We start from the raw sequence: 26570 nt of genomic DNA on the forward strand, positions 1-26570 counted from the left end.
TATTGCTATGTCTATGGACCTATTTGACCTCTCAGGGAGGAGAAGACTAATTGAAGAATAATATGACAGACAGATGGTCCAGAAGAAATGCAAAGACGAAGGAACTTGTAACCGATAGCTCTAACTCTTTGCAAAACATCATTGAATTTGGAGGGTTTGGGAAAAGACCCTTCTATTCCAGTGGGTGTAAACACCAATGCCCTGTGAAAACTGAGCACGTTCACAATATGTATATTGGACTTTTCTTCCTCATACAGGTGTCTGCTTTCTCTGTAGCTTTTACGGTCACAACGCTGTTGCGACTGATTGTTGCTATTTTGTATTTTCACAATGAAAAAGGGTTTTTGGTGTATATAGCAAAGAGATGTTGGTCTGTTTACCAGATGTATGTTGTTACAGGTAATGCACGTAGAGACTCACTCTTGCTTTCTGGGGAGGCAGCACAGTGGGATAGGCTGATCATAGGTGCTACTGAGTCGTGTAAACTTTGTTTTATTTACAGACTGTGGAATGAACTGTCACAAGCAATGCAAAGATCTGGTGGTGATAGAGTGCAAGAGAAGACCCAAAACTTTGGTTGCAGAGAGCAGCCCAACATCTGCTCTTGCTTCAAGCCTCTGCCCCATGGGAGTCAAAGAGCAATTCCATGGTGAGAAAAGACCACGTTTATCTAGATCTTTTGATCTTTTTATCTTTCATTTGCTCCTTTTTCTTTTAAAGCTAGTTGTGCAGCATCGTTTTAGGTTTTGTTAGTCAACTGCAGTGTTTTATCAACATATAAACTAGAACCAGGCATGAGCCTGTACCAAGTAACACCATTCCAGTGCTAGTCTGAATAAATAAGGACTCCCTTTCTGGGAGATCTCTTCTCACACTACACAACGTGTGGTGCACAAATTCCACAAAAACTGAGTAAATCTTCTGCCAGACTCTCAGGAGAACTACATGCCACGAACTGAACAGCTGTCAGGTTCTCTTAACTCTCTCACCTGTGACAAGCAGGTCTTGGCATGCTCCAGTTTTTACCACTGTTGTCACGTTAAGCAACTACTGCACTGTTACAGTTCTCAGATTTCCACGTGCAGTTTATAAAGTCAGTTTACGTACGTATCTGTGTGCTAGGAAAACCATCAGATGATTGTGTTTATTTTTTTCTGCTTCAGTAGCTGAATCTAAAACTCCTCTGCATCACTCCATCTTTCATTTCATCAGAAATGGAAAATCTACACCCCTCTGTTCTTTTCTCCTTATATCAAACAACTTTTCTTATTGTGTATTACCATGTAGGTCTCCAAAGGAGGAAGTATTGTCCTTGAATAAGACTTCAGGCTGCTTTTGTTTTTCTTTTGATTTTGATGTTCCAGCTCTCTCCATGCTTACTGTCATTGCATTTCTGTCCTGTTCTTTGCCTGTATCTAATGTTCTTCAAATCTACTCATCGCTACTTTGATATCATTTTTTTTTTTGCATTGTATTTAAGATTCATACTGCTGGATTTCCCCTTAGGCTTCCTGTTAGCACTTATCTGGAACACAATGCAGCCAATTTCTCTTGATAACTGACCACGTGCATCTCTATGATTGCACCCGCAATGGCTTGCAGTGCTGCATAACCACCACCTCGTGGGACGTCACGCTTAGAGATTGAACTGTAGCGTGTTGCCCCATCATCAACCAGTGCACCAGAATGTGGTACCTCCCAACACTACGTCATGTTGAAGAATGAGAATACGGGTCTAGGTTGAAGGTGTAAGCCTCATCTCTTCATCCATATCTTCATTTAATTCTCTAGAGCCTGCAGCAGCTACTGGACTGACTTTGTTCCTTCTCCTCATGTGTTTGAACATGCAGTCTCATTTTGTTTTCTTCCCAACAACAGAAATTACTTTATGTGAAACAGGTCTTTTTAAATCCTTTAATCACATCTTTTGCCCACTGCTTCTAACATTGTGGTTTTTTTCCTGCCCTCCCTCAGTTTTTACTTTGAACTCCAAAAGTAAAAGTAGTTTAGGATGACCTGTACAAAAGCAGTGTAAAATTTAAAATGTCATTATTTCACCTTTATAAAATGGATGAAATTAAGTTGTATCTTAGAGCTGCAAGTTGTCATAATGTTGAACTAACACCCAGGTTTAATCTTCCAGCCCTATCACCAAGATCAATGGTCTATATAAAAACCTTTAACTATCGAGAGGTTTTTCTCTAGCCGACCTTTATGGTACACCTGCTTTCCTCTTACTGATCCATATTTATGCTACTGAGACAGGGCAAAGAGGTGTTCCAAGAGACGCAACATTGAGAATCTTCCAGTGACACCTATTTTGGAGAGCAACGAATGCAAAATCAATAAAGAATAAATGTTGGTTTAGTTATGAAAATCATGTTTAATTACTGTGCCTCCTGCTTCTCCTTCCCTGGGATAAGATCTAGACTCAATTTACCATATATATTCTACAGGACAAGACGAAGGACCATTCACATTTCCTAATGGAGAAGTAGTGGAACACAATGAAGACAGCAAGGACCGAACCATTATGCTCATGGGTTCCTCAGCTCAGAAAATCTCAGTGAGACTGAAACCAGCTGTGGTTCATAAAGGTATACAGACTGATACAGTACTCCTGGCTGGTGATGTATCTCGTAGGCTGACAGAGAAAAAAGAACATAAGATGCCAGAAAATCCTTATCTCCAGCCAGCCCCACCATCCCCATGTCCAAGCCCAATTCTAGGCCGCAAAAAGGCATATGTTAAATGGGAAAACAAGGACTCCAGCCAGAAAATGAAGGAGGAGCATCACAGCTGTAAACCCTCATACCAGGAACTTGAGCAGGTACATACATGATGAAATGAATTCTGTTTTACACAACAGTACTGTAAAGTGGTTGGAGGGTGTGGGGGAGTGGCTGGGTGGGAAGGTGACGTGTTACTCCAGTGTAATTAATTGCCAGAACAATCCACGAGTGGCATCATAAATTCTTAGCTGCTTCAACTCCAGCAATGCTTCGAGCATCAATTGTAGTACTAGTACAGGGTTTAGGGAATAAAATTTGAAGCTTTTCTTGTGATTACACTGATCGATGTCAGTCTTCAAAGTGACAGGCAAGAAAGTGAACATAATCCAGTCACTTAGGACAGGATGTTACTCCGTAAAACAAGTAACATAGCCCTGAATCTGGCCTTGTGAGACACCACCTGGAGTACTGCATCCAGCTCTGAAGCTCCCAACATAAGGACATAGACCTGTTTGAGGGAGTCCAGAGGAGGGCCACGAAGATGATCAGCGGGCTGGAGCACCTCGCCTACGAAGACAGGCTGACAGGGTTGAGGTTGTTCAGCCTGGAGAAGGGAAGGCTCTGGGGAGACCTTATAGTGACCTTCCAGTATCTGAAGGGGGCCTACAAGATAGCTGGAGAGGGACGTTTTACAAGAGCATGTAGTGATAGGACGAGAGGTAATAGTTTCAAACTGGAAGAGGGGAGATTTAGATTAGGTATTAGGAAGAAATTTTTCACTCTGAGGGTGGTGAGGCACTGGAACAGGCTGCCCAGGGAAGTTGTAGGGGCCCCATCCCTAGAAGTGCTGAAGGCCAGACTCGATGGGGCTTTGAGCAGCCTAGTGTAGTGGAAGGTGTCCCTGCCCATGGCAGGGGGGGTGGAATTAGATGATCTTCCCCGTCCCTTCCAATCCAAACCATCCTATGATTCTATGATTATTGTACATCAATTTCTGCATTAGTAGAGCAGTAAAGTGTGAGCTATGTTCTTGTTTCCCCTACATTACTGCTGTTGTGAGGGGAGCAGTGGAGGGTGGATAAATGCAGGTCGTGAACACCACTGTCAGATACCAGCTGCTGGTAAGTTTTAAGAGTATGCACAAAGGATACACCAGTGACTATGGAAACATTTAAATAAGTTATGTTCTGTTCCATTGACAAGAGCTACACCAACTTACTTTTATGCCAGTCAACCTAAACATACAACCAGACAGTCCTGAAACAAATTCAAAATAAAATACTATTCTCTATATTTTTGTTTGTTTGTTTAGGAAAGAAACATTCTAAAGGCAGACAATGAAGGTTTAAAGATCCAGCTGGAACAGGCACATAAAACAATCGAATCTCTCACAATCCAGAGAAGAAACCATGTAGTCGACAACCTACAACACAGAGACTGCTCCTAGCAGCCAAGAGAGGTCTCCTATGGAAGAATGTAAGACTGGAGGAGGGGTTGTGATAAAGCTGCTTTACCGACTGAACTGGAGAGACAGTCTGAAGGATGTTAGAAATAGTCTCTTTACTCAACACATTTCCATATTAAACATGCACTCCCAAATGTATAAATCCATTCCTTTGCCTTTTTAAGGTAATTTAGCATTATCTGTGCAATGAAAATAGTATCTTCTGGGTTTGCTTTTAAATGGAGTGACACTGTTGCTGAAGTTTCTGGTCATGACGAAGACCACGTGGATTCCGCAGTGACGTGGCTGCCAGCAGCACACCTTACTCTACAAGTGTTCTGACAAAGTAGCTATTCGTAGGACTCTGTCACCACACATTTGTCCCAAATTCAGGTTTGTAGAAACAAACGTTGGATAAAGCTGAGTATTTAAGTAAAACTGTAGAAGTATTCCATGAAGAGAAACAGTTCCTTCTCATTGTGGCTGAAACCAACTAAAATCATTAAGTGAACTGTCATCTTTATTTCTAAAGTTTAACACAAATATTAAAATAAGTAGTTAAGCTAATATTTGATTATTTCATTCTTAGACTTTGTTAGCATAAACTGACAAAATTTTTCTAAACCTTTTTCAGGGCTTCAGAAGTCCTGCTGCTCAAACACTGACCTTTGAGTAAGGTAAAAGAGATGAGCCTATGGAGAGTTTACATTGCATACTGCTTACATTTTTGTGTTCCGTGCTACAGCTTGGAACACTTGGCCCTGCTTATTTGGCTTAAGGGACATCTTGCTGTCCACATACAGTAGATATGGGACAAAGCTGATTAATTTTCTCGCATGTCAGAGTGGGCATCGTTGTTGAGTAGAACCTCAAGGGCCATATTATGAGGGAAACTGTACAGTAATCCCAGTGCAACAGCTCCTGTATTCCACAGCTTCTAACACCTTCTGGTTCTAACCAAGGTTTCTCCATTTTTCTGTCTCCTAGATTTCACATGCACTTTAGGTAAAGAGTCAAGATGAGTGTGCTCTTACATGTGTAAATTTTGTACAGTACAAGGTGCTAGGGAGGTAACTTAGTTTTTTTAAAGCTACAAAGTGTACGTATTGTTAAGTGACAACGGAACAGTCTTTCAAATTACTGAGAAATCGACTTGTCAGAATAGCCAATTTTAAAATTGCATTTGCATTCCAAGCAAATCTGTACACTTACAGTTGTATAAGACTTGCTTGCATTTATCAGAGGGATTTGTCATCACACATTTAAACATCAGAAACTTATAACATTGATACATTTATTTACAAAGTGCATTTAGTGCTCCTCAAAACTTGTAACTTAGTTTATAAAGTGCATTACAGACTGAAATTTAGTCAACCCATTACAATAGCATGTGTGCTTTGTGTTCAAAGTGGTATAAATGTATGTTCCATTCATGATTTACAGTCATTATCAAGTATGTGAATGCCTTATTTATAACAAAAAAGTCTATTTAAAACTATTTGCCAAGTTAGTGATTCTAAATTCTTGTTTTAAACTTGGATTGTGCTTGCATCTCCATGTCTAAGTAAAAATAAATGGAGGGAAATAGTAGATTTTCTGTTACCTTACTGTAAATACATTTGCTGTGTAAAGAACTGAAATGCGTGAGACAAAACCCAGCAGCCGTAAAGACTGTGCAGCTTTTGTTTCTCATACACTAAACCTGAATTATTAACAATTAACATGGAATTGCACTTTGAGCAATGAAGCAATCAAAATGGCTTTCAGGTCACGTCTGCAAACTTGCTTTGCGCATTTTCTGTAAGCTGCTTGATTTTTGTCCTCTAGTCAGGGAACAAGAGCAAGGCGTATTTCTAACAGGCATTTAGCAAATGGAAGTCTGTTTCTGCAACAATTAAAATAAACAAGATAAATGTCAAATATATTTTCACGCATTTCGAAAATACCCCCAAAAAGAGCAGCTAAGACTGATAAATCTTATTGTGCACCTAAGGTAACTGCTTGCTTGTGGTCTAAACTCTGGCTTCTAATAGAATTTGTGTGTATGCATATACTCTGTCTACTCTGGGGTGTGGAAATTGTGAACTCTTACTTTAGAAAGAAAAATGCCCTGATGTCAGCAGCTGGCCCAAAGGCTATTACTAGGTTAGTGCGTACTAAATTTAAGTACTTAGTACTCAAAACTGAGTTATGACCATAGATTTGTACAGTGTTAAATGCTAACTTAATGTTCCTCTGTGTTGTTGTCTTGTTCTTATAAACAATCGGAATGATTTAAAAGGGATCTGTTTGCAGGAACGTCTTACAGAACGAGTGTGTGGTGCTTCATGTATGCTAAAAACTTCCCACTTTAGGTCAGTTGATACCTGGGAGAATTTCAGAGTTCTCCAACTACCTTCAGGTTCTCTGTTTGCCCAAAGCCCCTTACAGTTGTTTTGTTTGTTTGTTATGGTGGTAGTCCCTTCTTATGTCCTTTTTGCAGCATGAAAGACTAATAGCAGAAACTGACCTTACTGGGATACTGCTGAAACTGACAAAGCTACTGAACAAAAATCCCATCTGTATTAATCTTCAAGCTGTTTGACGCTAGGAAAAGAAGACACAATTGAAGTACTAAGTGCTGTTTTAAAAGTCATGGTAGCAAACACTGATATTGAAATTTATCTTGTCACGGCTAATTGAAAAGCACTCACATCTTTAGACCTTTTCCGGGCTCAGCTGTTTCATGTACCTACAGGAAGGAAGAAAAAACAAGTGCCCACCCCAACTACTGTTTATTTTTAAAGTGTGAATTCTGATAATTTAAAGATAAAATTAGACTGAGTAACATAACAATTAACAAGGCAGGGCTACTGTTCATATTCTGATTAAACACAACTGCCTTGAAAGTAGCTTATATATATGTTTTTGGAAGTATCTTTTTTTGTTACAGTAGCAATCTGCTAGTTTGTTGTAACTGATCTCTGTGGCAACTTGAAAAATATTTGTTTTAATGCTGTTTGAGAAGATGGAGAAAGTGTACAGATTGTAAAGATTTTATATAAATTGTAAGATTTTGGTTTAATATTTATAATAGAAAAAGATATTAAAATTGCACTATACGCCTCTGTGTTTGTATCTCAAAGAAATCTAAACAAGCTATATTCATCTTCCTTGACTCTGTCATCTGAGATGCTTCTGCAGGATTAATCTAGTGCCAGCATCCCTAGTCTAGCTTCACCTCTGTGAGCCTTGGAAGGTTGCCTGAGAAAACTTGGGCAGCCAGGTCTTCGCAGATTAGTCTTTTGCTATTTTAGGGGTTGACACAGCACAGACACTGTTTTGCTACTCACCATTCCGAGTATTACAAAGCGCAATTCTTCATTAGCAGAGTCTCGCTTTCGTTAAGAACACCAATTCTGAAAAGATTTCACAGCATCATAGCTAAATTTAAACAAGGCTTCTACAGTGTCTGCAAATGCTGGCTATTACACAGGCAGCATTGTAGCACCCTGAAGATTTGCTCTTCTTTACCTTGTAGTAAACCTCAAAATACCTTCTCTCAACTATGTTTTTATATGGGGGAATGAACATCCATTCAGTTATCTTCCATCATCCAAGGGAGGTGAGGGAAGAAGACAAGGAATGCACACTAACTACTGAAAACACAATTCCTGTTTATATGGGCAAATCTGCTCTACAGTCTTGCACATACAAAACAAGATGTGCTTTACTTCATAATTGTAGAAATTAAAAAAAAAAAAAAAAAGACATCTTCAGAAGTAATTAGAGGATATTTCCTTAGTTTAAATAAAGACAAAAGTAATGATCATATAGACCCATGTAATTTTTTTTTTTTTTACCAAGAGAAACTTTAACTGATATTCCTTAGTAATCCCAAACAGTGTAATAGAGATACATTTGTGACATGCCCTGTCTCTTGATATTTTCATATATTATCTACAGTCTTCTCCATTTTGGTCAAAATATATTGGTTATTTTTCATTACCATAGAAAGTCAGTTTCATCACTATTGTAAATTGCCAGTGGGAATTCTTCCTTACAATCACACTACACAAGTGATGCAAGTAACTTCAAATACAGTACTTTATTCCTTAGTGTTTACAGCTGTTTCATAACAAAAGTCTCTCTCAAATCCTGAAAAAAACCCAACCTATTTTTCAATTCTTGATCAAACTAAACACTATTCAGGTAGATAGTCACTAAGTGTGGATAAACACAGAAAAATGTTCACAAACACATATATGAAAGTCTTTTACTTACAACAGAAAATACTTTTTTTCAAGACAACCATACAAAATTTGAGAAGTTTAAATCAATTGTTTTCATGGTATTATTGCATCTTTTGCTAAATGAAAAGCATACATTCTGACAACAGAGGACAGAAAAAGCTACCTCTATGAAAGGTGGTGGTGCTTACTTTAGTGCTCAACTACTGGCTTCACATTTTAGAATTAGTTAAGAAAAACTGAAATGGCCAGGTTAAAAACCAAAACCTCCAACCTATTTAAATTTTCATCTTTTGCAATGGTCTACTTAAATATAATTGAAACATGATAGTGAAATAATTTAACTGTTAGAATTACACGTGGGCACACAGGTGGTTCACGCGATGGTTTACTTCATTCCGAACTGTCCTGCCTGCTACAAACAGGGTACACTGATGAGTGTCAAAGCACCAAGGCACAGCCACATGCACAGTCACAACAGCTCAACTAAACCAGTGCAACTTCGCATCTTCGCAACTGATGACATCTTTATGCATGGGTAAGCCATTTAATTTTCCTAGCGTATTTCCCTGGTGAAGCTAAATGCGCGACTGCTGTTCAGAAATTACTTGTAGCAAGAAATAGCATTGGGATGAGCAAACGGAATTTTCTATTAAGGCTTTGGTTGTTAAAAACTACTCTCCGTCCCTTTGCTGACCGACACTTCACCTCCAAGGCCAGTGGTCCCACTTGGATCAATTTGTGAGCCATTCCAGAACATTAGGCAAAACCCAAGCTCAAAAGCAAGAAAACCAGTGCTACGCTCCCATGTGATCCATGAGGGTCTCTCCATAATGACTGCAGAGGGTGACAACAGCTTAGGCCAGAAAGGAGTGTTAGAAAAAAAATAGGCAAAGGAACTATATTGCTAGTAGTTGGGTGAAGCTGAGCCATAATTTCAAGAGTTCACATCCAAGCTAACATGTCCAAGCAAGGGAAACTGCCCTTTTTTGTTAGGGACCTGCTGGGACCCTAAAGTATGGCTAAGGCTGTATCCATCACATCACAAGCAGCATTCTCAAGCAGACTATGATCAGAGAGGAAACAACAGCAGAGAAACTTCTGAAGTTTATCTGGATTAAAATTTTAAATGAAAAGGTTGGTGATGGCTAATTAATAAAATCTGACACAGGCTTTTGAAAGAGATAATGATTTGATTTTGAACAGCACTTTACATCCATGCATAAAGCTGCCAATGAAACAGGACATGATGCACATGTTTCTGAAGATAAAATAACACCTTTAAAGCATACCAAATATGGACACCAATAGGAAATCTGTGCAGAAAGAACTCATAACTGTGGAACATAAAACCAAAATCAAATCCCAACGTTCAACCTGCAGTTAAGTCTACAGCTACATAGTCAATTAAAGTGTTTCAAGGTTTCTGCGCTATGCAATCAACAGACACCCCCAGGTTTATCAGCTGCCTTCCCAAATCTGTGGTAACCTGACCCTGATAAATACTGTCACAAGTACATATTGGGGCATCATCTCCCTGTTCCACCTCTGTACTGGAGTGGCTTCACAGCAGGGGAGGAGATCTAAAAGATGCTGGACAATAGAAACTGCCACCTTTAACTGACAGCTCTAAATTTAATTCTTGTCTATGAGTCTTTACAGCAATAATTGTACAAAAGCTAACTCCTTCTTCGAGACTAACACTGTGAAGAAGACACCCGTACCATATCAAGACAGTTTGTCTTTTAGGTTATCAGACCAATTGGTTGGCTGAGTAAGAGAGGGAGAAGTTACTGAGGAAGGGCAACTGCTGTATGAGACGTCTTACTAGCTGGGCAGTTGGTGATTCCCAAACATAGAGCAGGCAGAGGAGGAAAGGAGAAAAAAAAAAACCAACGGTATATTCTTTCTCAAGAAGCTCAGCTTACTCGACCTCTATATCTCAAGGCTGATTCAGAAGGAATATATAAATGAACTCTTACCAGACATGATGGCTGCAGAAGTTTCCTGCCCAATCTGATCTTAATTTTTTTTTTTTTTTATGAAACACCAATAAAATGGAAAACAGGTAAAATGAAAATAGACACTGTCAAAACTCACCATGATTCTCAGTTTACAGTACATGCTCTGACCTTAAAATAGTCTCCGAGATATTTATGAAAACACAAACCAACCTGATTATATTCGTTTCTGTACAGTATTAAATTCAGAATGTTACTTTTATGTGAAGTTCTGGAAGAGTAAGAAACCTAATTGAGTAATTTGACCAAAGCCTTAAGGATTTTAACATCTGACATTAAAATTCGTTTACACGTCCCATGTGAAAACTCGATGAAAAGTCTGAAAGCAGCATTCTAGTCTTTTAAAAGTTTTTCCATCTGGTTCTCAGGCCTATTTTGTTCTTTCTACACAGCATTTTGGAGCAGGGGAGTCAACATGCAACATGCAATAATTAGAGAGGCCTGAACATTAAATAATATTTTTGGCTTGTTTAGAAAGGGTTTTATTCAGTTTTCTGAGGCTTATTTTAAATAAAATGACATATTAAAAAACACCATATGAGCAGTACGAAAAACAAGGACTTTAGTCATCACATTTTAGTATAAAAGTTTTGTTCAGTTAACTAAAAGAATTCAATGACATCATTTGGTCTAATGCAATGATCCATATGGTTATACCTAATTCTAACCTAAACCCAAGTTAACGTATCTAAATTCCTGATACCAGTAAACACCACCACTATTTTTTGCCAGTTACTCTGTTAATATTTACAGTATTTTAGTATCTTCGGTATCCTCCCCCTCCTCTTCCACCATATGGATCACCATAGCCTCCCCTGCCACCATAGCCTCCCCTGCCACCGTAATCTCCCCTGCCACCTTGGAAGCCACCTCCACCTCTTCCACCACCTCTAAAACCTCCACCTCCAAAACCACCACCACCACCACCACCTCCTCCTCTACCCCCTCCACCCCCCCAGTTGCCCCTTCCACCACCACCACCTCCTCCCCAGCCACCTCTTCCACCACCTTCTTGTCTTTTTTGCCAAGGAGGCATTTCGGGAGGAGGTGGTTCAATCTCTGTTGGTCTGCCTCCACGGTCAGGTACTCTTCCCATCAGAACCTATATGGAAACACAGGTCATTTTTAGTTTTTTAAAAAAAACAGTAATAACAACTTGATGGGACACAGGGTTCTTCTCCTATGGACAAAGACATGCTGCCTGCTCTTTACAGGAAAGATTGTCCCCTCAGAGTGAAGCTTGACAGCAGAATCCCTATTTCCTCTCCTTCTAACTTGCCACAACACAACTCTGAAAGTGATCCCATTTTCCACCTGCAAAATTGAAATAACTGCAGCTAGCTAGCTCATATTACTTTTGTGAAATCTTTATGAAGAAAACTACATGCATATGAAGTATACAGTATACATAATTCACAGATAATATATATGAATATATAAATATATATTCATATAGAAGAGACTCTTTAGGATGTGGCTCTTCTACTTAAATTTCAAAGGTCAAGTTCCAACCTAATCAGCTGGCAAAACCCAGAAACTGGCAAAATGATGTGATACTCTACAAGGAATGCCAGTTTGCCTTAGATTAGAAACTACTGACACTCAGTAGAGAGTTGGAATGGACAAAATACATAAGATGTTGCAGTAACACTTTCAAGAAAAGGAAAAAAAAAAAAAGGGATCTTGACTTTGGTGGATATTACTCAGTGTAGAAAAAGGGAGATCATACTGGACAAAGTTACACAAAACATTAAGTTGAAGAACAAAGATGTATCCAAGTAGGTCTTCTTGTTGTTGTTTTCCTATTTCCTAAACTCTGTGTGATGAACGTTAACATACTCTGTCCAGTCCCAGGCACTCCAATTAAAGTCCTCTCAAGAAAAAAGACTTTCTCCAGGATCCTACAATAACTAAGAAATTTCAGAATCTTTGGGATCAAAAGATATTAAAGGGTACCTAAATGAAGCACAAAACTTTAGAAAAATCTGTAAATAAAGGACTAATAAAAGCAGGCTAAGTCACCATTTGAATGGTGAAACTAATGTCATTACTCACAAGCTTCAGCTTTTGCCACACACAAGAAAGCCATACAATGTTGATTTATTACTGTAGCTAAACCAAGTAATTTTACTTTGCAGCAAAATGACACTTCCACAGAAACTTTTGTGATTTATAATATCCTGATAAACTAAAGACACTGGTTTATGAACTGAACAACATACTCCTAGCAACAGGTAGTCCAGGAACTGATACCAGAAAGATCTGCACATATCCTTGAGATGTGCAGTTCCACTGAACTCAAGACGTCATTGAAACACACACGCATGCATGTGTACATGTACACCCAACCACCGCTGTTCCTTCTCATCTAGACTACTGTTTCATCCTGTTGCATGACTGACTGTGTAATAAGATAAAAAATAAGTTGCTGCAATCATTACTGGAATGCTGCAAACCTTCTTTTCTTAAAGCACTAAGTATCTTGCAAAGAGAAAGGAAAGTATTAAGCGGAGAGTGTAATTCCAGAATTACTTTTGATAGGTCTGTAAACTCCCATGTCTTTTTACCACATGCCAGAAAGAAAAAGTATACCTTGTTGATTGCACAGACTGTATTTTCCCGTGTTGATCCACTACTTGTTCTTATGATCTTTGACAAATCTTCTCGAGCAGCAAGAAGGTGAGCTAATGTAATAGTTGACTTTGGTGACAATGCATAGCGCTTGGGCTGATAGATTCGTGCTATGTCATCTGTTTTTACCTAAGTGATAAAAATCAAACACAACATACTTACTAGGCATAAAACACAAAACACGCTTACCGTAAACCACGTACTGGCCTCAGTAAGTTTCAATTTGAACACAGGGTGTAATGTCTGAAAATCTAGGTTATCTTACAAAATTTAGTGCCAGTTGTTACCAATTCTCTTCATACTAATGGAGATATTGTACAAAAAAAATGCTGCTGATCATGTTTAATTGATGCTGAAACTTAGCACCACTACAGAAGAAACTCTCCTATCCACTGGCAACAAACAGATTCTTTGATGTTTTCCAACATATGTAAGGACTAAAATTTAAGAGTCCCAACTGCTCTCTCAAGACCTTTACATAGCCATATTTAACAGATCACTTCTAAATGTGATGAAAACAGAGCAGCTTCAAAGTAACATCAAATTGTGGAAAAAACATATCAATGTAGCAAAACACCTGAAGCCATGAAAAAGTGAGACTGAGAAGGGGAGAAAATAAGATTTTTTCCAAACACACTTTGATATTTAATTTGCTTAACAGAAAAGAAAAATAAATGCACTTTCTGGGAGAATCTAGATGATCTTCAGAGTAAAAAAAATTTCAATCTTGGATGGACAAGAAAACAGGCACTGTTACCTTACATGACTGTTTTGCTAGGCAATCACTATGCTATTTATGGATCCATTTCAGTCTGCAAACTTGTCCCTCTTAGGGACTGATCAAGTTAAAAAAAAACAAACCAAAACAATAAAAATGCCACACCATCAAAAGCAGAGAGAGCTATTCCCTGCCATTTAATACCTATTAAATGGCAGGGAAAAAAAGGCAAGCTAACAAATAAATTAAAAAAAGACAAGAATTTGCCTTTTGGCTTAAAAAAAAAAAATAACTAAATTATATCAATGCCAAAACACTTTCAACCCCTAAAACCTTCTTGGAGAAGTTATAAACAAGTATTTCTACATGAAAAATAAGGAAAAAAAGATGAAAAATCATAAGTAATTTGAGTTGATATGTAGCCTGGTTACTTCTGTAACTGCATACTATTTCACATCAGCAGTCTTTATCAGACATGTTCTATTGTGAAAGTGTATTCATTGTTTTTCACATTGTTTGAATGGAATAATATCAAGTGACTTAAAATTTTAGTCTGTTTAAGTTAGTCATCAGTTAACACCAACCACATTTTAGAAGTATACTTTAAATTTACTTAAATGTACCTATTTGTATTGGTACAGCTATAAGGAAGTTATGCACGTTGGCACATCTCCTGGCTTCTGTGAGCTAAATACCCTCCTGTTCCTTTCTTGCAGCATAAAAACATTCACAACCCCTGCAGAAATTAAATAGTGAGGCATTCCAAAGGAGCACAGCAGCATCTAGACTCATGTCTTCCAGTGATACTTAATGAGCTTCATGAAACTGATTCTGTCTGCAGGTGTCAATCACAAATTGTGACATCAGAAAGACTTGGAACAATCTGCACTCTCAGTAAGTTTTCAAAGTTTTAAGATTTATCCATCTGAAGCTTTCCACACAAACCTTTGGAAGGAAACTTGATCTTGCAGCTCATAAGCTGCCTCCAGCTTCCCACATGTACATTCAACAAATTACAAACTTCTTGTATCTTATCTCTCTACTCACTTGGATAGAAACAATATATATTTCTAGCTCAGACTGGTTAAATCATTTTTTTAATATACAGAGTGCTAGAAAACAGCACAAATGAAATTATCACAATTAAAATGATACCAGCAGAGAAAACCCAGAAGAGTGCGTTGGAATTTTTAGCCACCTGAAAGATTACAAGTAATTGTGTGCTTTTCTCATGCAAGCTGCTGTTCCAATAGCCTGTGCAATTGATCATCTGTTTATTCAGTAGCTTTGAATCCCAGATAGGTAGCAGTAACTGTAATCTCCCTGTCTTTATGGGCAGTCACCCTTTGCACCCAATCTATCCACGTTAAGGCCCAGCGTTTGTCTTCCTCTTGCACCTGCATTAGAAATGCTGAGGTTCCCTCTTAGTTTGCTTGATTGGGGGGGGGAGGGGCAGGGGGCGGATATAAGAAAGAAAAAAGGGGAGATGTGAACTTATTAAAGTGAGAAACCCCAACAGAGGATGCTAGAATTTATAATTGTGAAGCTATAAACAGTCACAAAGGATGGACTGTACCACCTGGTCAAATCCTTCCCCTTCCTCAATATCTAGGACTTGGATGTTACAACCCAGGATGATAAACTGGTTGAAAAGACGACAACAGTAACAGAAGTGTATTTACATGGTGTATATATTCAGTAGGAAGATCTGGGGAATTGTAGCAGACTCCCACCTACAGGAAGCAAAAAATACAGCAAGCTTACCTTTGCTCTATCAGACCAGCCAAAAGACTGTACTGTCACATCTAGCCTCTTCATTAACATACGTCGGCGACATTCATACTCGCTGCGAAGGGCATCATTGATTTTTTCCAGTCTTTCCTGCAGTGGCACCATAAAAAAATCCAAGCATTCAAATCTATTAAGTTATACAAGTCAATTTAAAGTCAAGCCCATTCAGCAACTAAGATGTCTATCCCCCAGTGGCCACTATAAGCTATAAAAAATTAGGAGTGCATCTGTGCAGTGCTACAGCAGTATGTATATACAAAATACTTTGAAAGTTAATAAGTGGATGAATCAACACAAAGTCTGTTTTATAACATTAATTCTCGAAGTATCTGATTAGCATTTTCAATATTTAACAACTGAAATTTAGTATTAATATTTAGTAATAGAACAGTGACTGTAAAATGGACATTAGATGAAGCTGTATGCACTAACTTTGACCATCCTGTTAAATACAGAAAAGAAATGGAGAAACTTTTTTTTTTACCACTTGGTCAGAATTCAGAGGTTTTGTTAGCAGTGATTTCCCCACGTGGTTATTTTGAACTTTTGAAAGAACGTCCTTTATCTGAAACAAAACACATACTTCTTCTCAGAACATAAATGATATTTAATTTATTTCAGCACAATTTCCTGCAATCACAATTTGCTACTCATAAGATCAAACACAGCACATTTGTTTCAGCAAACTCATAAAACCAAATATGCATCTTCTGGCTTATCGTCCGTTACAAAAAGATTTCCTGAATACTTTCACTACATGACCAAACTCTATACAAAAATATTTTATGGCACACAACTTCTCCTCCCAATTTTAATGGAACAATATCTATATAGCAAATTTGTCAAGTGCATATAGGCAGTAGGACTAGTTAAATTACTCATTTTACTTATTACTAAGTTTTGTAACTACAATTAAGGCAATGTAACAACTGGAAGCTAGGAGTTATGTTGCCAAATGCTAGACTTGGCTACAACAATCTGGTGATGGGTGCTAGTAAGAAAAGCAGGAGATACGATAGGTATGCCATCATTCACTGATTTTCTTCTAATCCTATAATTGGTTCCACTTAACATTATGTTTAAATCAGCCTTGCTTATACTTCCATTAGTTTTTGCCCTCAACAACTGGGGATGAAGTACGCTCTCTCTTTCTACCTTCTAAACTCCACTGCATTCTTCTCTCTCATTACAAGAAGTTCCTTTGGCACAGCTCTTCTAAAACCATTATCATCAGTGCCCACAACACTCGTACATAACTTTCCGGCCAACTGATTTTTCAGCTGGAGTAGACTGCATGCATATTATTATTCCTGCAAGTTTTGCACAAAGTCTGACAGAGAGAACAACTACGTCTTCATTTGCTTTTGTAAATAACTATGGGGAACCAAATCAAACAAGACTAAAACTTGGGTTAATTCTCTTTCACGTGTTGCAAGGAAGGACTGAGGTAGCGCACAACCTACAGTAAAACCTGTAGCTGATAGCCATTAGACACATTTGCAAGGATTGTATGACTTCATGTATGCACACAGGCATTTACATTAAATTTGTGATACAGGTATGGTTCAAAGCTCACTCTCCCAGAATTATCTTAGTTCATCTTGTCAGAGTTTTGAGCTCTACATAGTATAGAAATACCACCTCCAGTGATCACTACGAAAAAAATCTGGAAGACAGGAATCAAACTCTAGCGCACCTAGTTAACTGACTAAAGAAAGCTACTTGAAAAGAAAGACTTGATAAATCAACTCTCATATTTCAGGGGTTTTGTAATTACCCCCCTCTTCCTTTTTTTTTTTTTTTTTTTTGCATATACGAAGGAAACAGTCTGATCTTGAATTCTGTGTGAAAACCAAGGTATGTATTTTGTTCTTTTTACATCACCTTTGGACAGCACCGTGGCAAGTTAAAACCAGAATACCCTCAGAAAAGGTCTGAAGTGAGCAAATTATGGGAAAACAGTGTTTTGACTGGAGCAGAAAAGACAGCCTAGTAGTATCTGAAAAGTGGCCATCCAGTTACTGTAATATACCTTGCTATTATACTCCATCCATATCAAAAAAGAGGTTACAATAAGGGGTGAAGTTCAGTCCCATGTACTCTACTGATCCCTACGCTCCTCTTTCTCTGCTAATTCTTGCTTCTTTGCACCCCTTCTTTACTTTACAAAAAACCCTCCAGGGTTGTCTGATTTGTCTGTCTTCGAAATGTAGCCAACTTGTTTTGATTTTAGTGACGCGTGTATATGATGCCTCTCAATCTACTTCGAAGTTCAAATGCACCAAGCACAAACTATGCTTGAATTTAAACAAATGTCTGAAGATTCAAAAACTAAAGTTAATAATCAAACATATATTAAGATCAGCATGACAGCAAGAGATGAAGGAATCAGTAATTAGTATAGGACAACGAATAAAGAGCAGATGAATTAAAAATTCTATTAGGCAAGAGGTTTCTATCCATGTACCGTTACGGTCAGAAATAATGAGTTGAAAGGTTCTAATGAGTTGAAAGAAAGAAAGCCTACCAAAATGAGATTGGCTGCTGGAAAAAAACAACATGACAAAACCAAAACAAATCCTCAATGTAATTTATAGCTACAGAGTGAAAGAAAATCTGTAAACCAGTGATGCTGAACACTATCCAGAGTTTAGAACTGTTGCAAGTTTGCAGCTGCAAGGGCAGCTAAGAGGTAAATACAACACTGGGTTCCACATACAAAAGCCATACATTCGGCCATGACAAGTTGATCACAATTAAAAGATCTAACCCAGCACTGCCGATTTCCATAGAATGAAAAATGAAAGGAAGTTTAGAGAGAACAATTAAGGAAGAGAATCAGTGAAAATCAGAACTAGAAGAAACAAGAGCAACTAAATCACAGAATGACAGGGGTTGGAAGGGACCTCTGGAGATCATCTAGTCCAACCCCCCTGCCAGAGCAGGGTCACCTACAGTAGGTTGCACAGGATGGCATCCAGGCGGGTTTTTGAATGTCTCCAGAGTGGGAGACTCCACCACCTCTCTGGGCAGCCTGTTCCAGTGCTCTGCCACCCTCAAAGTAAAGAAGTTCCTCCTCGTGTTTAGATGGAACTTCCTATGTTCAAGTTTGTGCCCATTACCTCTTGTTCTATCACTGGGCACCACTGAAAAAAGACTGGTCCCATCTACCTGGCACCCCTCCTTTAAGTATTTATAAGCATTGATAAGATCCCCCCTCAGTCTTCTTTTCTCCAGACTAAAAAGACGCAAGTCCCTCAGCCTTTCCTCATAAGAAAGATGCTCCAACCCCCTAATCATCTTAGTAGCCCTTTGCTGGACCCTCTCCAGCAGTTCCCTGTCCTTCTTGAACCAGTGAGCCCAGAGCTGGACACAATACTCCTGACGCGCCTCACCAGGGCAGAGCAGAGGGGGGGGATGACCTCCCTCGACTTGCTTGCCACTCGTCTTGATGCACCCCAGGAGGCCATTGGCCTTCTTGGCCACCAGGGCACACTGCTGGCTCATGGTCATCCTGTTGTCCACCAGGACTCCCAGGTCCTTTTCCACAGAGCTGCTCTCCAGGAGGTCGGCCCCCAACCTGTACTGGTGCATGGGGTTATTCCTCCCCAGGTGCAGTACCCTACACTTGCCCTTGTTGAATTTCATAAGGTTTCTCTCCACCCAATTCTCCAGCCTGTCCAGGTCACGCTGTAAGGCAGCACAGCCTTCTGGTGTGTCAGCCACTCCTCCCAGCGTTGTGTTATCAGCAAACTTGCTGATGGTACACTCTACCCCTTCATCCATGTCATTGATGAATATATTGACTAGGACTGGCCCCAGTACTGACCCCTGGGGAACACCACATGTTACAGACCTCCAACTAGACTCTGTCACACTAATCACAACCCTCTGAGCTCTATCTGTCAGCCAGTTTTCAATCCACCCCACCGTCCACACTTCCTAAGCTTGCGGATGATGTGGGAGACGGTGTCAAAAGCCTTGCTGAAGTCAAGGTAGACAACATCCACTGCCCTCCCCTCATCTATCCATCCAGTCATACCATCATAGAAGGCTATCAGATCAGTCAGACACGACTTCCCCTTGGTGAATCCATGTTGACTACTTCTGATAACCTTCTTTTCCTTGAAAAGAACCTTTATTGACTGGGAAACTGCCCCAATTTCAGCAATCTTTTATTTCCAAGTTAAAGAGAATACCTATGTAATTTTATCCAGTGACATGTTTATTAACGTAGTAACAATTACATAGGAATCTTTTTACTGATGAACTGGTTTACGTTCACATTTGTGATACACTGTAAAGCTATACCCAGATTACTGAATCTTCACTTTGCTCGCCCAGTCCCATCAGCAGGACTCTGAAGGCATATCCTGCAACTATAATGGTGAAATAAGCTGAGCTGCCTTACAGTTTTACACAACACATCATCCAGCTTTGATGACAGGGCTACGAGCACAAGAGCTTTGACACACAGAGGACAAGAATACAACTCAAGTGAGAATCTACGCACATTCCTAAACATGAGAGTTGTCCTAGATTAAGAATAAGCAGGAGTTCAAAAAAAAACTACCACCATAACACAGAAAGAAGTCTGTATGTGTAAGTTGGAACAATACCAAAAGCAGTGCCCAGATAAAAGAGCAGTGAAAACATACTCATAGAAATGTAAAGCAAATTGCAACTGCCAAATCATCCTAAAGTTCTCACGCACTCAGCGATAAAAAGCAAACCAATTAAATAAAAGCTAGATGGACACAAATGTATTTGACTATTCAACATATTGTGAAATCAATGACCGTGATAACATTAAATATTTATGGAATTGCTTTGGAAGTTGATACACTCTCTAAAAATAGCTCAAAAATAAATCACTTATTGGATTTGAGACAAAAATATTGACTTCAAAATCTGCCATACAAAAATACACAGTTATTCTGTTGTTACCAAATAAAGCTTATCTTTATATACTGAACATGACACTTCTCATCTGTTTTACAAGTCCATACTCTTAAAAAATGTTTAGCTCACGTCATTACTACGTTCATATATTTGTTAATCATGTTTAACCTCTGTCAAAATGGAGCAGTACTTTTTATGCACATTTGCACATATAAACACCATACATGGGTGTACCTCCAGGGTTTCTAAGATTTTGAAAAAACCTGACCTGGAGAGAGGCGTCATTTTATTAATTTAAGTTAAACTACCAACACTTTAAGGAAGGAACAATGTCTTAATTAGTCATAAGGTGCACTTCACAATTGCAGAAAGATCACCTAAAATGTTAAGCACAGAATATTTTTAACCCATCCTCTGCCTCTCTTCCTTTTACCTGCAGATCATTTTCATTTCAATATTTACCTAACTTTAAAGACATTTTTGTTTGACCTTTATGTCTGGTGAACGGGATAACTCTTCCGTCTTGTTCCCTGCAACTACATCAATACTTAATGTACAAGCACCATTATGTTGGCAAAACTATTAAACACTAACAGTTAAAAGCAACAGACTAACTTAAATACGAATAAATTCTAGGAAGTATTCCCAAATATTTTAAAATATATTCTTCTTGTATTTCACTTAAATGTTATTTTAGCTTAGTTTTGATTTAATTTCTTCGGTAACCCTTTATAGTTTCTTCTCATTCTCTACTATTAGGGGATTACTTTTCACATATTACAAAACAAATAATGTGGGAAAAAATTAGAAGTCTTTTGAATAATATTGTATTAAGAAGTCTTTCAAATAAATAGTATTAGAATGTCACATAGTGTGCATTTCATACCTAACTACAATCTTTGACTGCAAAAAAGCCAGATCCGAGCATGAATTACAAAGCACAACACTGGCATAACTCTCCCGAATCTTTGATCAATGTTTATTTAGAATTTGTGGGGGAGTTGGTACTAAATTTCAGAATACCTTCCTGAGTTACCCTTTGTAAATATACTTTACAAGGAAACAGCATCTTAAAAAAACAACTAAAAATTACTATTAATTTTTCAGTGCTATAGAATAAAATAAAATATATTCAGTGGTAAGAGGCTGTAATACTGTCGATTCACCTCTCACATTTTCTTATGTATGTTGATAACCACTACCCCAGTTTATTACAGGAGATGCAAATTTAAAAGGTACTTCCTATAACTGCATATTCAAAGTCTGAGCTACTATAAAACTCATAGTTTGAGTTAAGAAAGCAATCCTAGTCTTCCAAATAAACTGACAAATTATTAAAAACGATCAATGTTCTAACGTTCCATACCAAAATACAATGTGTGATCTGTCCCTTTGGTAGATTGCTGCTGCACAGCCAAACTATTCTCAGAACTATTCCCACAGCTACTGACAATGCTGAAGATGCTAGACAGAGACAAAGAGTAGACATGTTGAAATGCTGCAGACACATTTGCAAATTCGATAAAAATACTAGATTAGCATGTAAGTTTCTATCACAAACGATATAGTATAATACTAAAAACCAACACTGCAATTTTACACAGGACCTACTTAAATCAGAAGCAACAAAATACTTGGAAAAAGAAATTGATCATTTCAAGTGAATTTTTGTGAGAATCTAAAAAAAGGTAACAAATGGCATTCTGAAAAAAATGTTTACAAAGCCGATGAATTCCAATTGGTGGTATCACCCTTCTAACTCAGCTACATCTACAAATGTAAGTGTCTAACTCTGTACTGTATACAAATAACTCTGAACCTGTCCTGTATTAAAGTGAGGGATGAAGGACAAGAAAACATATAGCAGAAATTCCACAAAATCCCCTGAGAGGTAGGAAAAAAATACTCTGTGTGTAACGGACGAAACACGCAAAGAACAAATTACACTGTTAATTTGGAGTCATAGAAGATGAACAAACTAGTTTTGCCACCTTTCTACACTCTGAAGTGAGTACAAGCGGTATAACCACTGTGGAATTGACAAACCTGAAAACCATCGCAAAAAAGCCCAGACGGTATTGTTAAAAAAACAAAACAAAAGAAAAACCACAGGCTTTAAAGATTTTGCTCATTTTAGTTCTTATGGAAATGTAACAATTTACATAAACTGTAACAGTAACACCCTATACATCAATTCAAGCCTGCGATTCCATCTGAAAGGAATTCTTGGACTTTGCAAAAGGTGGCAGACACCATGAATCTAATAACTCAAAGAAAACTTTCCAGACTCTCTGTGTGTGCCTAAAGGAACTGGCCCATCAGGTCTGGTTTTGCTGTCCTGCAACTGCAGAAGTAGAGTTCTACCCCCTTTAACATGGGATGAAACTAACTGTGTACCCAAGAAGCAAAGCAGGGAAGTGAGCAAGGCAGGCCACTGCCCGTGGTTGCAGCCTGCAAACCCACGGGGATGTAAACACAGCTAACACCCTCAGAGGGAGAGCAACACTACTAGGCAAGTTTCAATCAATTAGCCACCAGCTGGAACTCCGACATTTTAATCCTCAGAAAACAGTGCTAGAATTGTTTCCTCATCCTTTCGTGAATATTTAATGAGAAGACTGGATATAAAGATTTTATTCAAACTAATTAAATCAAGCAGAGTTAATAGTGCAGGAATAGGCATTTTCACTGTCACCTGGATGCTGCTTTATATAAAGGAATCTATTAAAGGTTTGGTCTTGTCACATTAGAGACGTATACACGTAAGAAAACCACACAAGTAACAGTCCCTCTCCCCCAAAACTCTGAATGTTAAATTGCCCGCTGGCCGATGAAAAGAGAAGGAAGAAAAAAAGGATCATAATCATGTAAAATTATTAAACTCAAAGACTCAGAAGCACAGAGAGATTCATTCCATGTATCTCCCAGAATTCTTAAAGGGGATCGGTCTCCCACTCTCTCCCCAAACACTACGGAGAAATAAAGATCAAAACTTTTAGCTGCCTGACAGAGAAGATAAATTCTACCCCAAGAGCCTATTTACATTCTGCAGAGAGGAAATCAGATTAAGGATCACATCAGTGAAGTGAGTTAGAAACTAACAGGACACAACTGAAAGAACTATCCTGTTGAATATGGTTTAAGTTGGCTTATTCGCTGGCTATTGGCAATTCAGGCATTTTCATCCTCTTCTGCAACTAAGGAAATGGCACTAAAAACCCAATACTTGCAATTGAGAAATTCATAAACTAAAAAAATCAGTTATTACCCAAAGCCTTCCGCTCACTGGAGCACAGGAAAACTATGTTACTTCAGCTCATAGCTTAAATTTGCATGGCAAAGTATACCTCATCAGGTACATCACATCCTCAAGGAAATACTGAAATACTTCACCTCATAACTAAAACAGTTTAACTTAAACACTAGGCTGGCTTTCAAAATAATTCCTTTGCACTGGTCAGATAGGGCTTTTATAGATTAGACTGTTAGGCCCTTAACTCTAAGACAAATGCTTACAGAGATAATGCTTACGGTTTAACAATAGAGAGAACACATAAAAGCCCATACCTTTTGTTCCACGTTGGTTAACAGGAGAGGAATATCAGAAGATGAGGAGTTTGGCAGGCCCAGTGCATTGCAAATAGCTTGCACTTCCTGATAAGCTTCATTGTGCTTTTCCAAGTGAGAGCCTTTAATTTTCTTGCTGTGCAATATCTTTAAAGCCTGAAGTTCTGTACTTAGAAATACTAGAGAGAAAAGTACCATAATGGCAGAATTAGAGACACTTGAATATTTCTGCATCCACGTTCTCATATACAAATACAATATTTACATTTGTAATACAACCATGATAAAAGGGAGACTCTTCCTCAGTTCTCTCCTGGACAGGTCAGTATCAGTTTCAGATTCTTTACCAGAACTAACTCTCACTTGACCTCCCTACTTTCAGTCTACACATCATATTTAACTGCTTAATCCACTTCTGCCACTAGACCTCTAGCTCCTTGGCAAGTTTCATATTATCACACTGCTTGCTGCTGCTACTCCTTGGTCCAAGCCCAGCTTAAACCTAGACTTTGCTTCTCTCAATCCTGCTTTCAGCACCTTCAAATCATGTAGCATTTTCTTTTAAGCTGCCCAGAAACCTCTCAGAAACACAGGAAGCAAGGTCTCAGTTTCAGCTGAGCTGGAACTGGATCAATAGAGGGATCAGGAGGCCTCAGGACGTTGAACCATACTTCAGAAAGAAATTTTAGTTTCTACTGAAACAGTTTTCTATTTTCCACTTCTGCACAAGTAAGCCAATGCATGCTCAGCTAGGTAGTAATGATTGTACACGTATACTTAAATAAAGAACTATTTAATGTAAATTGTACAATAACAATAGAGCATGCATGTAAAATGCTGTAATATAAATGGGAAAAATGGTTATAACTTACAGAGGAGTTTAAGACAATCTTCTTTCTCTTTTAATCTGTCCTTGATGTCTCCAGATACAAGCGATGAATACGGACAAGCCATTTCTCTCAAAAAGCCACTAATCTCAAGTTGGAAGCTCTCTATATCTTTATCACCTATGGGAATAAATAAATGCAAAGCTAATGGCTTTTTACAGAATCATGAAACCGTAATCTATTTTTCTTAACTTATACATTCAAATTGCAGGTTTCAATAGCCCAAAGATTTACACCTGTCAACCTAGTAACATTTTCTTTTTTCTTAAAGAAGTCCTACATACAAGCAGACAAGCCTTTTAATACCTACAGCAATATTGTACTCATGCTCTGAACGAGATGGTGATGCTACAGCAGCTTTTGAAGACATGAATGCAAATGAACATCACTAGGAAGTGAACAGCTTCACAAAACAGCATAACATTGTAAGCAATTTTCTGATGAACAAGTTACAGGAGTCATGAGCCCATTATTTTCAATGGTTGGCTTTAGTTTGACTACTTTCTTGTGAAAACATAAGCAACATAAAATCTCATCCAAGTTCCAGCACTCAAGAGAAAGAATCAGGTAGTACTAATGAGCAACTAACGTAACTACACGCAGTGCTGAATGGAACACTGCACTGGACCAACTAGCTGAAAATACTAGGCACTGGAATTTAAGCCATCAAAATATGATTTCATGTAACAACCACTCACAGGATGGATGAATATCCTTTTTATATTTATGCAGAGCTAAAAAAAACCAAACCCAAAGCACCCTTCTTTTCCTTTTGAAAGAGTCTTCACAAGACCTTAATCTAAAAGCCACATACATGCAAATATCACCCTCAGTCTGGCTACCTTTCAGCTATCTTCTAAACTTCATCACTGTAATTTCACTATCAGCTGAACAATACGGATCTAAACCCACTGAACAAACACTAAAGTGCTTTAACAAATTAACATTCATATACCATCTGCTGAAGTGATGCTTTCTTCCATATTACAAAGTGACTTTATTTGGGAACCTAACCAAACGCAAAGCTCAAAAAATTCTGGTGAAGACAATCCATTTTCTGCTGCTTTGTTCAGGGCTTCCTCCTCCAACAGGGGACCCGTGTACCTGCCCAGAGAGATAAATATTAGTGATAAAAAGCAAGTTTAACATAAAATATACACCTTAGTAACCGCACTGATAGAAATTAACCTTTGCAGGTTACTTTTGTCAAAGCATAATTCAGGCTTTTCTTTTAAACACGCCAAAAAATGAGTGGTAACTGGTAACAAACCGGTTTGCCAGAGAATAGGAGGCAGGCACTTTCACACATGGCACGTGCATGTGAAAACAAGAGTTTCACGTCTCAATACATCCCAAACGGACAAGAATTCAGGCAGTAACCCAAGCGTTTACTCAAACAAATTGCCCTCCAACGTTAACAACTCGCCGCCCTGGAGCACTGGCCGTAAGATAACTGAAAATTAACCCAAATTTTACACTGGTGCCGCTCTGGGCAGCCCGGCCGGTGCCAGACCCGGAGGCCTCGCAAAGGGGCTATCCCCCGTTCCCTCCCCGGTATGGCCAAACCTCCCCGCTCCTCAACCCGCTGCACCCCACGACACCCCCACGCCGCCGCGCTCCCTTCCTTTTCCCCCCGTTACCAGCGGGG

General features: G+C 38.6%; 2 protein-coding genes across 2 annotated transcripts in view; one reads left to right on the forward strand and one right to left on the reverse strand.

Moving 5' to 3' along the window:
- The window catches only part of RASGRP1 (RAS guanyl releasing protein 1 (calcium and DAG-regulated)), a 36491-nt gene extending 32312 nt beyond the window's left edge, over positions 1–4179 (forward strand). Inside the window, exons 13-15 of the mRNA XM_009886918.1 lie at positions 503–649; positions 2457–2830; positions 4045–4179. Of these exons, the coding sequence (XP_009885220.1) occupies positions 503–649; positions 2457–2830; positions 4045–4179 (656 nt within the window). The remainder of the gene's footprint in view (positions 1–502; positions 650–2456; positions 2831–4044) is intronic.
- A 7004-nt stretch (positions 4180–11183) lies between these two features.
- The window catches only part of FAM98B (family with sequence similarity 98, member B), a 16545-nt gene continuing 1158 nt past the window's right edge, over positions 11184–26570 (reverse strand). The window contains exons 2-8 of the mRNA XM_009886998.1: positions 25878–26026; positions 24908–25042; positions 24036–24214; positions 16051–16131; positions 15540–15656; positions 13019–13186; positions 11184–11528 (exon numbers count right to left, since the gene is read on the reverse strand). Coding sequence (XP_009885300.1) covers positions 11184–11528; positions 13019–13186; positions 15540–15656; positions 16051–16131; positions 24036–24214; positions 24908–25042; positions 25878–26026 — 1174 coding nt within the window. The remainder of the gene's footprint in view (positions 11529–13018; positions 13187–15539; positions 15657–16050; positions 16132–24035; positions 24215–24907; positions 25043–25877; positions 26027–26570) is intronic.

Source organism: Charadrius vociferus, unplaced genomic scaffold, assembly GCF_000708025.1.
Source record: "Charadrius vociferus isolate BGI_N301 unplaced genomic scaffold, ASM70802v2 scaffold14, whole genome shotgun sequence".
In the NCBI taxonomy this organism is placed as follows: domain Eukaryota; kingdom Metazoa; phylum Chordata; class Aves; order Charadriiformes; family Charadriidae; genus Charadrius; species Charadrius vociferus.